General features: G+C 39.7%; 1 protein-coding gene across 1 annotated transcript in view; it reads right to left on the bottom strand.

Moving 5' to 3' along the window:
* Positions 1–13,220, bottom strand: part of NDFIP1 (Nedd4 family interacting protein 1) — a 43,112-nt gene extending 29,892 nt beyond the window's left edge. The window contains exon 1 of the mRNA XM_081035074.1: positions 12,911–13,220. Coding sequence (XP_080891200.1) covers positions 12,911–12,973 — 63 coding nt within the window. The 5' untranslated portion in view covers positions 12,974–13,220. The remainder of the gene's footprint in view (positions 1–12,910) is intronic.
* Between the last annotated feature and the right edge of the window lie 5,735 nt (positions 13,221–18,955).

Genomic DNA, 18,955 nt, shown 5'->3' with positions numbered 1-18,955 from the left:
ATCTTAAAAAAAAAAAAGAAGGAAGGAAGGAAGGAAGGAAGGAAGGAAGGAAGGAAGGAAGGAAGGAAGGAAGGAAGGAAGAAAGAAAGAAAGAAAGAAAGAAAGAAAGAAAGAAAGAAAGAAAGAAAGAAAGAAAGAAAGAAAGAAAGAAAGAAAATCCTGAAAGCTAGAAACTGGGTGACAGGTGGCAACTAATACAGCAGACCCAAGAAAAAGGAATCTTAAACCAGAAAACAGAAAAGCAACCTGTCTCACACTATACCCCCAAAATGCAATGCTCAAGAACTGATGGCACCAGATACTGGTAGAAGTAGGAGTGAAAATGAGATTTAAAAGCAGAAAGAAAGGTTGGAGACACAGTTACACACAGCTCCCAAATTCCCCATTATAAGATTAGAGGTTTATTCTCTGGAGAGAGTAAAGCGAAGAGTTCTGGACTGGAGACATTCAAGTTGAGGAGAAAGGGTAGCATATCAGACAAAAGTGCTTGGGAGATTTATGTACTAGATGTTGAGATATCCCAGCCTTCTTCCCCCCATCAGCTCCCAGGATACCAGCAACCAGGTCTTTTCTCTGGGGAAACTGATCAGCCAGAGAGAAAAGACCTAAAGACACTGTTATTCAAAGAAACAGTCTAGTCAGATCACACTATGATGCAGGCTTCAGTGAAAAGCTCCACCAAGCATTCTGAGCAGCTTCCAAACTGCATTACAGACCACGCACACACTCACACAGCAAAGATCACCATGCACCTCAAGAAAGCTTGTAACATAAAAGGTCATAAAAGACCAAAGCAAAGAGAGCAAATGCAACACAGAGGAAACAAGCATGCAGGAAGATGAAAACTTAAAAAGAAAGAAAATACGTTCAATACTCTCAGAGAAACAGGAGAAAAAATTAGAACCATAAAAAAAGGACAGGGTGCTATTTTTCTTTTTTTAAAAAAGATGGAAAACAATTACAGAAGAGTTTCTGAAAATTATAATTGGCTACAGAAATTAAAATTTTATCAGGGGCTGCCGGGTGGCTCAGGCAGTTGGCACTCCATGCTCCTAACACCAAAGCCTGCCGGTTCCCACGTGGGCCAATGGGCTCTCAACCACAACTCCTCGACTCCCTCAAGGGATGGTGGGCTCTGCCCCCTGCAACTAACAACCGCAAGTGGATCTGGAGCTGAACGGCACCCTCCACAACTACTATGGAAAGGACAACAACTTGACTTGGAAAAAAATCCTGGAAGTATACACTGTTCTCCAATAAAGTCCTGTTTCCCTTCCCCAATAAAATCTTTTTAAAAAAATTATCAGTAGATAAAATTGAGAAAATCTCATAGAAAATAGAAAGACATGGAAAATATAAGAGATTAAAAATATTTAAAGAATCAGTACATGAAGTCGAAGATCCAATGAGAGAAGGGAAAAAAAATATCAAAGCAAAAAAAAAAAAAATCAAATATATACTTTAAAAAAATTTCCCAGAACCAACAGACATGAGCTTTCAGACCAACTGAGTACCTGGCACAATTGATGAAAACAAATCCACAGAAAGATACAACATAGTGAAATTTAAGAACACTGGGGAGAAAAGGAGGCTCCTAAAAGCTGAGAGAGAGAGAGTGAGAGAGACACCCCACATCTAAGAATCAGACATCATAATTGGCTTTAGGCTTCCTAACAGCAACAGTGGAATCTAGAAGGCAATGAAGCAAATGCCTTCAGAATTCTAAAGGAAAATGTTTCCACTGCAGTAGTCTAACTATGAAGATGTTTTTTTAAAGATTCTTACATGTTCAAAGTCTTAAAAAAAAAAATTTAACCTCCCATGCATTCTTCCTCAGAAAGATACTAGAGATGTGTTCCATGAAAACAAGGACATAAACCAAGGGAGAAAGATGTGACTCAAGGAAAGGCACTTCAATTAAAATGATTGGGAATGCAAATCCCCAGGATGACAACTAAATAGCAAGCCTTGAGAGCAATATCTAGAATGAGTCAAAAGGCCAAGAAAGATCTCCACCCCCATTAAATGAAGTCAAGGAAATACGTGATGTGTTTGAACATATCAAAACTATTAAGATTACTGGGTGAGTCTGACGATGAATTATTGATTGCTATTGGCAAATTTATGACAGGTACATAGAAAATTAACCAAATAAAAAATTAATTTTAGGAAAAATAAAGTACTGTCCAAGCAAATTAAAGTAACCACAATACACTACACATCTCAGCAATGAACAGTGTTTATTACTCTCAATTATTGTGAATGCTGAATATTGATTTAAGCATACTATGGATATAACTGTATTAGAAAAATGGAGAAACAGGACGTGTGAGTACTACAGTTGTGGGAGGGTGGTAAAAGCTAAAATCCTTACATCCCATATTGGTATGTCAATTTTTAAAATGCTAAAAACTGAGAAATTAAGCAGCAGAACACTATAAATGTCATTTAGCTACAGGGATAATAGCGAAACAGTTAAAAGAGCTAAGGAATAGGCAGGTAAATAAGTAAACAGGAGACTGCTGTTGGTAAGCCTAAAGGATCTATTTAACTCTAACCTTCATGTGTGTAAAACTTTGACATAAAAATTAAATTAAAAAGTTAAAAAAAAAAGGTAAAAATGTAATTACAAAACATGTCAAGGGTTGGGGGAGGGGAAAAAAGTGTCACAAAAGGAGAATCTCATGCACAGGGGAAACTAACCTAAATAGGGGAGGTACTCACACTCACCTTAGGACAGACCACCTAAACTAAGACGAGGGACTAGAAGGAAGGGGGCCTTCCAGGAAGAGGAAATTGAGGGGAGGCCTCCAGACCAGACAGCATGATGCATTCTAGGAACTGGAATGAGGTCCCCGTGGGAAACAACAAATCACAGCAGTTTACCCTTTCCCCCAAGTCTACGTCTCCCTTATGTACATCTTACCCATTTTTCAAGGCCAGGCTCAAGTTTCATCTTCTCAGAAGCTTCCCAGAAGTGTCAGGAAACAGGTGATCTCTTCCATCTCAAAATGATGCCTTTTATCTATTATTCCATTTTCTAAATTATCTACTATCTAATCTCTGAATTAATTAATATTTTATCAATATCATAATACATTCTCATGGATTAGTCACTCAACAGGTATTTAAGGAATAGTTACTACATGTATAAAACTGTGCAAGGTGCTATCAAGTAACAGAAGGGGAAAAAAGGGGAGGAAAAGAGGGAAAAAGAACAAAGCAGCAGTCCACAGGTGCTTAGAAAACTTTTAACCAGCAGAACTGAGGCCCATCTTTGTGCATTCCGTAATGGTATTTAAACACGCAAGGAGGCACTTCATAAATGCCACTTATTAATTTAACTACAAGTGGCTCATAACATAAAAAGATTTTGATGAATGATAGCTTGATATTTTTAAAACCAAGAGACAAATTTTGAAAAAACAAACCCAAAACATTGCATTCTATACATATTCTAAGACAAGCATAAAAGTAACACTTTTATAATAATGAAGACAGCACAAAGGGATTTTTTTAAATACTTTTTTCTTCTTGGTTACAAAATGTATAAATTCACAAGAGGAGGGGGTGGCGTGGTTAGAGCACCAGCTCTCAACAAGGTTGCTGGTTCAATTCCCCCATGGGATGGTGGGCTGTGCCCCCTGCAACTAAAGATTGAAAAATGGCGACTGGACTTGGAGCTGAGCTGCGCCCTCCACAACTAGATTGAAGGACAACGACTTGGAGCTGATGGGCCCTGGAAAAACATACTGTTCCCCAATAAAAAATTTAAAAAAAAAATTCACAAGAAAAATATAGAGAAGAAAATAAAACCACCATACTCCCATCTTTCAGATATCCTTCCAGCCTTTGGGAGAAATACAAATAATCTTATATCCTTTTACACTCACTGCATGGTGGAATTTTCCTTCATCATTAAATATCCTTTTGTATTATCACTGTAGTATTTGAAAGTCAGTCTATATTTTTTAAAGGGAAAAAAAGTTTATTTCTCAGAAATAATTACAGTATTAAGTAGGGACAGCAAAATAATAATTTAAGCAACCTGTTGAGAAACACAAAATCAATTAACTCATCTCATTAATTGTTGAGATCCTTTTAAACATAATTACAGATTCTCACTTAAAATATTTTCATTGAAATGTGAAATCTTAAAACTTATAATGGCATTTGGATTACATTAAACTGATCTATGGAGAAAATAAAAGATACGTTAACCTTCCAAACAATAGTAGATGCTAATATAAGCCAATGATTAGCTTTCATGCCTAACAATTAATTTATTTTCTCCCTCTCTACTCAGCTAGTCATTTTGGCCAGGGTTGAACTGTGGTAAGATGGCCAGAAAGTTCACAAGATCACGTAACTGAGATCACCTCAATTTGATAAATCTGTCACCTAAAATGAAACTGGACCACCTGTGGCCTACCCTCACATGCATGACTGAGTAGAATGGATTGCAAGCACACTTTAAAATACTGTATCTGAAAATGCAACTCAGTGGCACAAGGACAGAAGTGTTGAAAATAATCTTCTTTCAACTTTCAATTATGTGTAAGATCTTCAAGGCTGCAGATAACTCTCAAATCATACATCTTAGGCTGTTTCTATAGTAACATGAGCAGATTTTCTAAACTTCTGAAAATGCAACTACTAAAAGCAATAAACAAGAATACTAGAAGTCAAAGAGCCAGCTTCTTTAAAAAAAAGCTTAACTTTTGAAATCAGTATTTTCTTGTTTTTAAAAGATTGTTTTATTGTGAACCTAAAGTTGACCTAAAAATAGTTTATTTAAAAAATTAAAAAATGATTAATTTTCCTGATTTCTAAAAGCATTATTAATTTTCTGCTATCATATACACGATGTGGTTTGAAGCTTACCAAAAGGTTAAGACTTACAAACAGAATGTTTTCACTACTGCAAAATTACAAAACAGTATTCTGTACTTATCAGTGACTCATTCTTTTAAAGTATACTATTAAGGAGATATTTTCGGTCTGTTTAAACCATGCATAAGTTTTTTTCTTTTGGCATAAACTCACCCATCTGTATTTATTGACATCACTTTACAAAATAATTATTCATCATGAAAGAAATTTGCTAAATCATCACTTGAATACTGTCTTGTTGGAGCAAAGCCACCAACTTCTACACACACATGTGCACACACGCTCACACAAAATTAATTATAAAGCTGAAAGGAGTCAAAATTGTCTTGTCCAACTACTTCATATTACAAAAGAAGAAAATGAAGGCTAAAAGGAGGTTCAAGTTCTTGCCCAGAGTCACACTACTACTTACTTCATGACAGAAGCTGACTGTTACTGATTAAGTGCTTTAATAAAGTCCTTTTATGTTCTCCTGAATCAGTCTCTACTTAAACAAGGCCCAAGGCGAACCTTCCAGATACTGAAGTCTACATTACAAGCTTCAAAAGCTGCTTATTAACACAAACTTATATGAAAAGTTTGGATGCTATAACATAAAACTATTAAAAAGTTTCAAAATACAAGAACACTATATTCCTGAGTCCCTAAAATTTCATCTAAATGTAATACGGACAAAATAAATTTAAAATAATTGAATAACAAAGTAAATAGCATAAGCACTGACTTCTATAGAGAAAGGATTGTGGTGGTTAAAGGGACTTGGATTTTACCTGTAGTTTACAATTTTTAAAGAATTGTATTCGTTGTTAATCAAATCTTAATGTTTAAGATGAATGTGGGCAATACATATACTTGTTCTTGCAATTTTCCGTAAGTTCGAAATTATTTCCAAATAAAACATTGTAAAGATTTTTTTAAAGCAAAACATATTAATAGAAAAATTGGAAAATAAAAAGAACTCATTCCTACCATTTTCCTTAAAAAGCATAGTTTAAAATGCAAAATAAAACGGGACATTTGTAAAAACCTATAGAACTTACAGCACAAAGAGTAAACTGTAATTTTTGCAAAATTAAAGAAAAAACATTTAGGTGGCTGCTGGTTCTCAGGATGGTAGGCAGAATGTGACAAAACAATCTAACTGTATTATAAATGTATGAAACCACCCCACTGAAGAGGGTAGGGAAAAAAGGTGCTGACCTAAGTAACTTTGGAAATGAGTGAGTCAGTATGATTAAAAGCAAAAGAAACTGTACATATAGCCTGTCTTCCAGTTAATCAAATTGATTCCCACAGGGGTGTGGATTAACAATTCTGATACCGCCACACATGTATATTAGAACTGAAGAATTAAGTACATGGATAGCAGGTATTGGGAGCTAGTTTTCTCACTGTTGAAGTGGGAGTTTACAGATAAGAGAGGGGAGGAAGCTAGAGTGATCCATGTAGCAATAGATTAGAGTTGTTAGTTTAATATAGATACAGATAGTTACATAGAGATGTTTACAGATACATATACACACATATATTTCTTTACTCTGTCAGCTTAGAAGGCCTAGAAGCAATGAATGACACCCTAGTAGCAATGAGCACATCTTGATTTCTAGTATCCTTCTCTAATAAAAGGAACCAGGGCTCCTTGGAGAAATGGCTGATTCTAGGATGATACAGAAATATTCATAATGAGTGTAGTACCAAACAGTAAGAAAGTGCTTTAAAAAAAAAAAAAACCCACAATGATGGAGCTATGTCAAAGGGACACAGGTGCCAAATGAGAGAGTTCCCAATGGCCAAAACTGGAACGATTTGAGCAACAAAGTAAAGTAGCATTGGATTGTAACCCAAATAAAATAAATGAATCCATACCAATATCACTGAATAAATAAATTCATGGAGAAAAGACAAATGCCTCATGCAGAAAAACCCCACATTAATTTACATAGATTCTCTGCCCTCATGGAGGTGGTAGAGCACAACTCTCCAATCCTTAAGTGAGCACTGCACATAGTGACCTCCTTCCAAAGTGCGCAACATGCAAAGAGGGGTGGGGAGGGGAGTAACTTTACAGTAGAGAAACCTGACAAACACTACTTCAACCAGGGGATCAAGGTCAACATAGACAGTGACAGGTCATGCTGAGAGTGTGCATTCTTTTTTTTTCAAATGTGTTTTTCCAGGACCCATCAGCTCCAAGTCAAGCAGTTGTTTCAATCTAGTTGTGGAGGGTGCAGCTCACCGTGGCCCATGCGAGGATCGAACAGGCAACCTTGTTAAGAGCACCGCGCTAACCGGCCAGCCCAGTAGTATGCATTCTTGATATAATGTGATGGGAATGGCACTTTACCTCTATAGTCCTCCTCCCCAAAAGACACAACCTCAGTCCAATCGGGAGAAAAGCATCAAACAAATCCCAGTTGAGGGACATTCTATAAGTATCTGACCCATAACTCCTGAAAATTGTGAAGATCATCGATAACGAAAATTTGAGAAACTATCATAGCCGAGAGGAACCTAAAAAGACATGATGACCAAATGTAAAACAGTAACCTGTATGGGATCCTGGAACAGAAAAAGGAGGTTAGATAACTGAAAATCTGAATAAAGTTTGGACTTCAGTTAATAATAATGTATCCATACATTTGTTCATTAATTATCAACAAATGTACCATAGGAATGTACAATGGTAATAGGAGAAACTGGGTGTGCAATATATAGAAACTGTAAAATCTTCGCAATGTTTTTGAAAATCTACAAACATTACAAAAAGTCAAGTTATTTTAAAAAAGAAAAATTAAAAAAATATTTAAGAAAAAGAAAAATAAGCAAAAAGCCTGAAGAACGCACATCAAACTTGAGCTAAAGAAAATCAGTTTTCCTTTCAAAGTTACTGTTTGACTCTAGTATATGAAGAACATATCTGTGTACTAACATATAACAAGAAATGTTTAATTATAAATGCCACATTTAAGCACTGTAGGACAAAAATTAAACTGTTATTAAACAGAACCCACTCCCTAAACCCTTGTATTTCTAGTCATAAACTATCCTATCTCCAGAGAGACCTACAAATGACATTCAAGCCTGTGATTAACTACTAATTGATATTATTGCAATATACAAATTTTTTTTAAAAAATCTGTCAAAGATTATACTAAATTGCTGGGGAGGGGGAAAGTACACAAATATACCTATGAAACGAACAACTTTAATCAGTAAGGAAATATTCCACCAGGAACGTTTAAATTCTATCAATATTTAGAATTTTTAATATACATTGCATTATTCAGAAAAAAATTAGCCAGCCTAATTGTAACGGCAGGATGTGCTGCTAAATGATGTCTGATAACACTCGCTTGGTGAAGGCAACAATATAGACTGTACTTCTATCTAGACAGCCACTAGAAGCAATTATAACTGGAGTACATAAAGAAAAAAATTACAACTGGAAAATGTAAATTTGACGCATAATATTTACCAATTGCCTCACATACTGGCAAAAATGACTTGAGAATAAAAGATAAGCCCATCAAGCTGATTTACAGCATTAATCTCTAATTAAAGTGTTAAAAAGCTGCTTTATCTAAATGGCCATCATCACTATTACTGTAAGAATATAGTTCCACTAAACAGTTGTACTTCTTCAAAGATAACAGAAGAATAAATTATTAAAAAACCAAAGTAGGGGCCGGCCCTGTGGCTCAGGCGGTTAGAGCTCCATGCTCCCAGCTCCAAAGGCTGCCGGTTCAATTCCCACATGGGCCAGTGGGCTCTCAACCACAAGGTTGCCGGTTCAACTCCTCAACTCCCGCAAGGGATGGTGGGCTGTGCCCCCTGCAACTAGAAAAACGGCAACTGGACCTGGAGCTGAGCTGCGCCCTCCACAACTAAGACTGAAAGGACAACTTGAAGCTGAACGGCACCCTCCACAACTAAGACTGAAAGAACAACAACTTGACTTGGAAAAAAGTCCTGGAAGTACACACTGTTCCCCAGTAAACTCCTGTTCCCCTTCCCCAATAAAATCTTTTAAAAAAATAAAAAGAACGATGAAACCACAGCAAGTGTTGTCCATGGACAGATAAATGGGTAAACAAAATATGGTGTGTATATGTGTCTGTGTGTGTGAGTGAGTGTGTGGACAACCACGCGCAAAATGGATTATTCAGCCTTAAAACGCAAGTAAATTCTGACACATGCTACAATATGGATCAACCTTGAGGACATTTTGCTAAATGAAATAAGCCAGTGACAAAAGGACAAATATTATATGGTTTCATACATATGAGGTACTTAATCAAATTCATAGACAGAAAATGTAATGGTGTCTGTCAGGGGTGGGAGGAGGGGGAAATGGGGAGTTACTACTTAACAGGTGTGGAGCTGCAGTTGAGGAAGATGAAAAAGTTCTGGAAATGGATGGAGGTGATGGTTGCCCAGCAATGTGAATATTTAATGCCACTGAACTGACTGTACACTTAAAAATGGTTAAAATGGCAAATTATGTAGGTATGTATATTTACCACAATTTAAAAATTTTTGAAGAAATAATTCTACCCACTTCTCAACACTTTTATAAGTTTTCTTTGATCATTGGTCATATAAGCCTCAAATACAGCAAAATAACCTTAAAATCTTGAAATAACATTCTAAGAGGCATTTCATGATATAACTACAATGACTTAAAACTACAAAAATTAAACCACACGGGCAATATTCAGCCCTTGCTCCAGGATCCTGACTTTATCTGAACATGAATATGGTTTTGGCCTACCACAGATGAAATTCTTTCCCTTCCTCCACAATCCTAAGAACTTATCCAAAAAGGTATCATCCCCAAAGTGCTCCACAATTATCATCAAACCATCAGAGAAACTATTAGTGGTGCTCTCAAGCAGGCAACTTCTTTTGCAGGCAATGAGTCAAGTCTAAAACTAAACATTCTGCAGTCTACTTTTAAGCCTATATGGCAGCGTCATAATTGCCCACTTATACTGGATGCAAATCCAAATATCTCAAAACACTTCAGGAAGTATTTGGCAAAATGAATGATACAGGCAACCTATTCCAGTGAGGCAAAGTGGACTCTGAATGAGTGAACAAGAATATTGTCCTCAGAGAGAGTAACACATAACATGTTTCTCAACACTGGGCCTACCTAGACCTTTCTCAAACAGTGCTTCCAAAGGTTTAGATACACAATCTCAGTTTCCAAATGCAAAAGGGGAAAAAAATAATAAAGCTGCAAGAAAGCCATAAGCCCAGCCTTTCTGTGTAGTCTGTCACGGAGCTCAATTCAAGTTGTGCACATACTGCACTACCAATAAATAAAAAAACCTTTAGGACAAAACTGTGTTTGCACTTATGAATGAATAATACAGTTTTCATTACATTTACTTCAACAGAAGACCAGCTCAATTTGATTAACCAGATCAAATAGAAGTCAGAACGCCCTTTTGTGACAACCAGAGTATCGTGCTCCTTATCAAGTTGCTTGGATAATTCACCAACATTCTATAATTCAAAAGCTTTTTAAATATGCATATTCTCTGACTAAGCATTTCCACATCTGGAAATTTATATTAAGGAAAGAGATGAAAATGTATGTAAAAGAAACTTCCGTGAATGAAAAGAAATTATAAACATCCTTAGTGACCAAAATGGGCAAGTGGATAAATTATGATTCAGCCATGCAATTACATGCAATGCAGACTAAAAATGTGAACCCATCTTATTATGTAGCTACATTGTGTGTCTTTCTACATACATGAGCGTGAATACACATGCAAATTTGTGAATGCACATGTCTGCGAGCATGATATACATGGGCACACATGCACATAGTGCAACTATAATCGGGCCCATGAAATTGTGTGCAAAGATGTGCCCGTATATGTATGTATGGGTGCATTAAGTCTCTGCTAATGCATATGCCTATATTTGGACTGTGAGCCTGTGGTTTAAGTAGATGTGTATTTATCCTCGTAATCACTACTTAGAAGCTGCGACCTTGAGCAAGTTACTGAGCCTCTTGGAGTCTTGACTTTGTCTTCTACACAATAATACCAAACCCTGCCTCATAGGGCTTTTGTGAGGATTAAATGAAATAATGGATACAAAGCACTTAGTACCATGACTGGTGCACAGTAAATGCTCAATCAATATTAGCTTTCCTTATCTGTCACTTGTATCCTGATCTATACCTGTGAATATTTACACGGCTATAAGTCCACACAGATACACATCAAAATATTAACTTGGATTATTTCTGGGTTATAGGATTTTGTTGGGTTTCTGGGGGGTGGGGGGGACTTTCATATTTTCCAATTTTTCTAGGAAGATTTTTTTTCCCACTTGTTTTGAAGCCTATTTCTTCAAAATAATGATTTTAAAATAAAGATGACCTGTCCTTGACATACCTCAATTCTGCATATTTAAAGCTATTAAATACTATACCAAGGAATGCATGATTTGATACTCCACCAAAATTTTTGTATTCTAGCAGTATGTGAGCATTACCTAATAGCTCAAGAAGATGGCAGTACAAAGAGAAGCTACAGCTTTTGGCTTGTTTGCCTTATCGAAGGCAGGATGAAAGAAACGAATCAAATCACACTATGGGGTCCAGGTGATTTTAAAATACCCTGGTGGCAGTTAAGTGACAACTGTCATTCATATTTTATTAAAAAAGCAGGGAGGAACACGGAGCCTTGCCCAAGGTCATACAAAAAAGCAAATGCCAGATCGCAGGCTGTGAGAGATCTAAAGACTGGACTGCATTGCCACAATTTGGCCATGTTTATGAAACCAAGAAGCTAAATTCTTAACCAGTCATTTCAAGAGTCCGGCTGGAGGAGGGAGGAAATTACAACACAGAGCTGATGACAGCAAACAAAACAGTCACTGGGTGCACCACGGTTAATTCAGATACGTTAATCGTGTTGTTTTTTTCCTCATTTGTAAAACACAAAACTGTAGATCATTATGACTGAACAGCTCATTTTTACAGAAGCACGATTGACAATTTATGCAAATTATACGGAAAGCATTTGAAACACGACAAAACGCCAGCAATTAATTGCGGTCCCAATCAACGTCACTTACTACTTGGCGCGAGTCCCACAATTACGATGTGTTAGATTAAATATCTCTAAAACCCCTGCAGAAGATCTCTGAATTTCTGAGGGAAACCCGGCTACAGACAGTGGCGAGTGAAACAAGCAGGTCTTTTCCCTAGGGCCTCAATTTATAAATCACACCCTAGATAATAATCCAATCGTCCCCTATACATTTCCTCCCCAGCTATGCTATTAAATCTCTTTGAACGTCATTTCCAAGCTATTAAAACACACGCCAAGGAACACGCCCTGCAGCCTTCATCGTAACTCGACATTTTGGGGGCCTCAGCAGTTAAACATCCCCTTTTCCAAATTTGCTGCAAAATGCGGGCCGGTCTCACGTCTCATTTTTGACTTTGGTCTGAAAACGAAGGCGAGGGGGATGGGTTTCGACACCCGGACCGAGCTCTGCAGCCCTGAGTAATCGCGTCTCGCTGCGGGGAGCTGTCGGCGGCAGGAGCAGCGGTTTTAATCTTTTCTCTCCATCTAGTTTCCTTTTCCATTTCATGCTTGCCCTCCTTTTTTTTTTTCTTTTTTTCCTTTCCAAAGACATCACACCAAAGGTGGAAAAAGGAAAACCGAATGTCCCCAGGTCGGTGCCTCCTGAGGGTCGCGGGGGCTGCCGACTCGGGGACCCGCCCGTCGTGGGAAACGCTGGAAACGCGGCCGGGCCGAGGTTCCGCCACCACCCGAGGTCGCCGAGAGACCTGCCCGGCCCGCGGCGGCCTGGAATCCGAGCGCGGGGCCTGACCGGCCCGTCCAGGCCCAGCGCGGCCTGCCAAGCCGCGGCGTCCACGGAGCCACACGCCGGGCCCACGAGGACCGCAGTGGCCGGCGGGCAGGGCAGGGCCAGGGTCTGGGGTCCGAGGCCCGGGGCCGGGGCGGGACCCGGCGTTGCTCACCTGCTGGTACCCGCTGCCGCAGGCCGGCTCGACCGCAGCCAGCGCCGCCAACGCCAACGCCATGGCGCAGCCAGCCGCAGGGGACAGGCAGGACGGGGGACGAGCGAGCTGAAGGGGCGCGGGAGCGCGGGGAGCGCGAGGGAGACGCGCCGCGGGTGGGTCTCGATGGCCGCCGCCGCCGCTTCCAGGCGAGCCGCTCTCCTCGGGCTGTGAGCGCAGCCGCGGCGCAGGCTCCGACTCGGCCCCTGGGGAGGAGGCGGGGACGACGACGACGACTACGCGACGCTGCGCCGCCGCCCCGCCCCCGGATCGCCCCGCCCCCGGATCGCCCCGCCCCCGGATCGCCCCGCCCCCGGCTCGCCCCGCCCCCGGCTCGCCCCGCCCCCGGCTCGCCCCGCCCCCGGCTCGCCCCGCCCCCGGCTCGCCCCGCCCCCGGCTCGCCCCGCCCCCGGCTCGCCCCGCCTGCCCGGCCCGCCGGCCTCGCCCGGAGCTGCAGCCGGGGTGCGGCGTGGGCCTCCTCCCGCGCCTCCCAGGCCGAAGCGGAGGGTTCGCGTCCCCTAAACGCGAATTCCTCACCGGCCACCACCGAGAAGGCGACGTTGGTGATCAGCCCTTCGCGCCTCCAGCACTGGGTTTTCCCTACGTGGTCTCGGTAACCCTCATCACACACCCCTGACTCCGTCCACAGCCGTATGTCAGAGCTTGTTGACCCTGGCATCTGGCTGCAGAAGGCCGGTTCCCTCCACTCCCTTCTTAGTCAGCCGTCCTCCTCCATCAGAGGTCAGTCAGCAACAGGGCAGAGGCCAAATCCCATCCAGTGACTGTGGGAAGTATATGAAATTCAAATTTCAGTGTCCATAAATTAAGTTTTATTGGAACACAGCTGCTCCCGTTTGTTTAGTATGACTTGCAAACAAACCCTAAATTACTTGCTGTGTGGCCCTTTACAGAAAAAGTTTGCTGACCCTAAATCCTCGAAAACTTCTTAGCTCTCAAAGCCTATTTAGGGTGGGTGAGAATAGCATCCTCATGTGTCCGCAGTCCTTTAGTGTTTTAACAGCCTCATCGGTGCATATAGACAACGATCTTTTCCGAACCAAAGTTCTCTGAAGAGCCACCATGAAAGGCCAACTTCAGAGTTATCCAAGAGCTTTCCAGGTTGGAAGAACTGAAAGGAGGCAGATGTAACTGCTGTTTAGGAGATAATTATTACTGTTTCACAGATGAGGACATTATGCCTGAAGACACTAAATAGTTGACCCAAGAGCACAGAGCTGGTAAGTGGTAAAGCTGGAATGGAAACCCATCAAGCCAGTTTTTTAAACCATTATCATGCAATTAAATTATAAACTTTAGAGACAAGAGTATTTGTCTTTTAAATATTTTGATATCTCCCACAGTATCTTGCACAGTATAGTTTATCTAGCAGGCATTTGAGGTGTCTTGTTTCTTTGTCACATCCAGCCATCTGGGATTGCTTCTACCCACAGGTCCAACACAGAAGAAAACTTGATCTTTGAGACTTGTTGCAATTATTCTTGATTGCCTTTCCAAGTTGGTAGTCGAGGGTTGGCATTAATATGATTATTGGTTTAGCTTCTAATTTTCTTGTTTAGTTAACTACGAATTCTAAAGGACAGCTGTGTTTGTAATCTACCCTGAGGTTTCTGTATGTAAGAGCCAATTGTAATCAATATAAATAATAGATATGTATCTTCCTTGCTTTGAGTTCTCTCCAGTATCCTACGTGTTTGTCCCAATTTCCAAGCCCTAGCTTCACGCATTTATAGCCTGGGAGAGTGAACAAATCCAGCCACATGCCAAAGTGGTACAAGCCTTACTCTGTCCCTCAGTTGTTGTTTTTAACCCAGAAAAAAACAAAAAACTTTAAAAGTAAAAAAGTAATAAGGTACAGTGAATCATCCCAAACATAATGTGGTCTTATATAAAGGAAAAAAAAGTCTAATTTGAAAAAAATTTAAATCTTATCAATAAAGAGTAGAAATTCAGAATTCTTTGCCCATATTTTCTAAACTTACATGTAAGAAGGAATAAAAAAGATGTCACATACGGCTGTTGGAACCACAGCTACCATCTTTATGCATGTCTGCAGCACTGTGACTTTTGTGGAAAAGAATTTGCTATCCTTCCCATCTACCTTTCCAAAATTACTTTCTCCCTCAACAGCTATACTTTCCCTGCATGTGGTCATAAATATTTATCACAATATAAATACTGGGTTTTCTCACAGGAAAATTTCCCCTATAAAGAAAAAAAGTTGATTCCAGTTTCCAACCTCCCTTTCCTACTCCTTTTCTGATGCCCTAAACCAAAATGTTTTGTGTGAACAGTAAAGACAGGTCTTTTTTTTCTCTCTGTGTTCCCCCAAATTCTTTAGTAAATTGAGGTGATTTGCATTGATTCAATGGATGGATAAATAGGGGGATTGAGAAACTGAGTCACCACTGTATAAGGTCTCCAGCTGGCAAGCGAATTGCACAGGGAAGGGAAAAACTGAATTTCTGACTCATGGATCCATGCCTGCTGCAAGCCGAGCAGACAGAGAAGATACTCCAAAGCCGTAAAAATTGCACTCTTTGGCTTCATCTCGAGAGGTTGTCAAGAGAGTTTCCACAGAGAAAGTTATTAATTTCAGATTGCTGCACTTAGAAACTTATTTCCCCACAGAATAACAGTAATACTTTCCATGTGCAATACTTTTTATGTGAATTGCTGACTCTGAATCATCCATCCAGAGAGAGAGAAAAAATATTATGGACAAGTAAGAGCACAGCTCATGTCTGTTTCCCTTTATTCCCCCAGTTTAGATAGAACCTCTCCTCCAGGATAAATGTGGTCTTCTGTCTTTCACATCCACCTGAGACCTGTCCTAGCTAGCACTGAGCTCAATGGGTAACCAAGAAGGGTTTGTTAAATTTTAAACAAAGTCTCATTGGTCTAATATCTCATTTCAGGCCTTAAATGTCTTCAGCTAATCCTTTCCTTTCCTTTCTTTCCCTTCCTTTCCCATCTTTCCCTTCCCTTCCCTTCCTTTTCCTTTCCTTTCATTCTTTTCTTTTCTTCCCCAGCTAATCTTTACAGGCTCAAGTAAACCATGCAGTTCCATTTCTACAGACTTACTACTTCTTTTTATTCTCACTACATTACTGAGTTTCATTAAGGGCAAAAGGTAATATCTTCATACTGCAAATGAAGATATTACCCACTGATAATTACCACTATCTATGGAGCACCTTCTGATGCTCCATACATCATCTCCTTAATCCTCATGACAAATTCATTCTGCAGATGAAGAGATTAAAGAAATGTATATCCGTTGCTCAGCTAGTGAGTGGTGGAATCACAATTCAAACTCAGATCCGTCTGATTACAAAACTTGAGCTCTACTCTGGGTGTGGAGGGAAATACAAGATACAAAATGTTCGGGTCCTCCCTTGGGGGTCTTCACAATGAAACAGAGAAGATATTCAAGACTTTTTTAATATAAAAACTGCAAGTTGATTACATCTGTGTTGAGCTATATTAACTAATGCTGAGAGATGGTGAAGAAAATTCTGTGACCAAGTGGGATAACCAGGTAAGGATTGAGGAGAAAGGGTTTTGAATGAGAGAAAGGTTTTATTGTAATGGGAGGAGGAGAAGGCATCCAAGTCAGGAGTATGCTTGTACAAAAATCTCAGAACAGGGGTCAGCAAACTTTTATGCAAAAGGATAAATAGTAAATCTTTTGGACTCTATGGGCCACAAGCTTTCTGTCACAACGCCTCCACTTTGCCTTGGTATCGTAAACACAGCTATAGACAATACCAAACAAATTGGCATGGCTGTGTTCTAATAAAACTTCATTTATGGACACTGAAATTTGAATTTCCCGTCATTGTCACGTGATAAAATATTATTTTTCTTTTGATTTTTTTTTTAACTACTTAAAAATGTAAAAACTCTCCAATCATCCAAAACAGGCATGGGCTAGATTTGGCTCCCAGGCAGTAGTCCTTTTAGCTTAGTAGCAGGACAAAACAAGTTTATGGGCTAAAAGCCTGAATAGGAAACTGAAACCACAGAGTAATGCAGAAGGCCTAATGGAGAGGGAAGGGAAAGAGAGAGGAAGATGGGAATTTATAAAAGATCTTAAAAGATAAATGGCTTGTGCAAAAATGTAACTGAGAGGAAAAAGATTACTGGAGTAGGAATTCAACATGGACTCCTGATTCCTTGGTTTATATTTTTGCCACTGGACACAATTGATTCATTCATTCAACAAATATTAATTTAGCACCAATATGTGCAAGCACTGTGGCCTTATGCCTAGAACCTAATACTATAAAACATTTATTCTCTAAAATGAAATTAAGAAATAGTAGGGGTGGTTATGTATTTTAGTTGCATATCCTAAGTTTTGAAATGTTATTTCTTTTTTGTTTTTATTTTTTGTACCTTATTTATTTATTTGGCATGTTATTTCTTTATTTTCATTCATCTCAAAGTATTTTCTGACTTCCTTTGTGATTTCTTCTTCATGACTGATTGGTTATTTAGCAGTGTGTGGTGTAATTTCCACATATCTGTAAACTTCCCAGATTCCTTTGTTACTGATTTCTAATTTCATTCCATTATGATTAGAGAGCATTCTTTGTATTGTTTCAATCCTTTTAAATTTATTAAGGTTTGCTTTATGCCCCGGCATGTGGTCTAGCCTGGATAATCTTCCATGTCCGCTAGAGAAGAAGGTATATTTTGCTGTTGTTGGGTGAGCTGTTCTATAGGTGTCTGTTAGGTTTAGTTGGATTATAGTGTAATTCAAGTCTTCTATTTCCATGTTCATCTTTTGCCTAGTTGTTCTAGCCATAATTGAAAACGGATTGTTGAAATCTCCAACTATTATTGTTAAATTATCTATTTATACCTTCAATTCTGTCTGTTTTTGCTTCATATATTTTAGTGATCTATTGTTAGGTACATACATATCTATAGCATTTACTTATTTTATCTAGTGTCTTTACCCAAAAGAAATTTAGTGTTTACAGGATTGCAAGATGAGAAAGTAAAGCAAAACAAGAGCAGCACATGAAATAGACTTTACCTTCTCTTTCTCTGTTGTCTCCATGGGAACAGAGCCTGGCACACAGTGAGCCCTTATAGGATAGAAATAACATCAGGAATGAGGTTAACACAAAAATGAAGTTAGACGTGTTACAAATGCACCGTGAATTTGGTGTGCAATTAAAGTGGGGAGGAGGGAAGGAGCTTCACTCCAACCCTCAGGCTGATCCATGAGGTAAGAAAAGGGTTTCACGCATTTCCCAGGATGGTAGTTTTCTTACTGTGTTTAGGGAGTATCATAAGACACACAATTACACAAAGGAAATACTAAAGCTGGGAGCTCTGCACTGCCGGTGGTGTGTCAAGAGAGAAACGATGTGTGTTAATTCTGACGCAGGGGCCCCCACTGGAAGAAGCTGACGTTGGCTCCAACTTAGCCCCAGTTGAGGGCACGCAGGCTGGTTCCTGTAGGTCTTCAGGGAACTCGGCCTGGGGGACTTAGAGTAGGCCTCAGGCAAAGTAGAAGAGAATCTCCAGTTCTAAGTAAGATTACATAAGGAAGGACCAGGGAATAATGCCTTCCTTTTTACGCAGTGTTGACATCATGGCCAAATTATTCAGGAACTCCTCCCTAACACTATCCTGTGCGGGGCTCATCACCAAAGCCCACAGATTGGAAGACAGGTCCCCTTCCCCCAAAGCAGGTCACAGACCCCTCAGATTTCAATTTTAAATGCCCCCCTGCTAAGTGGCTGAATGGAAGCTGTTCTGGGCTCTTGAAACACCAAACATCCTCTTGCCTTGTCTTTTCTTTACCTGGTAAGCCAGTGTCCCTCCATAAGCAAACATGGTCAGTATACTAGTCTGCTAGTCATCCAGAACACCAGCTTAAATTCCACTGATTTTTCTCCCCAGAAAAAGCTTTAAGGCACATCTTTAATTGTTCACTGCCCTAACAAAGGTGCTCTGATGTCACTGGCC

This window comes from Rhinolophus hipposideros (assembly GCF_964194185.1).
Source record: "Rhinolophus hipposideros genome assembly, chromosome: 23".
NCBI classification, from domain to species: Eukaryota; Metazoa; Chordata; class Mammalia; order Chiroptera; family Rhinolophidae; genus Rhinolophus; species Rhinolophus hipposideros.
Note: the sequence above shows the minus strand (reverse complement) of the source record. Positions and strands in the feature narration are given on the sequence as shown.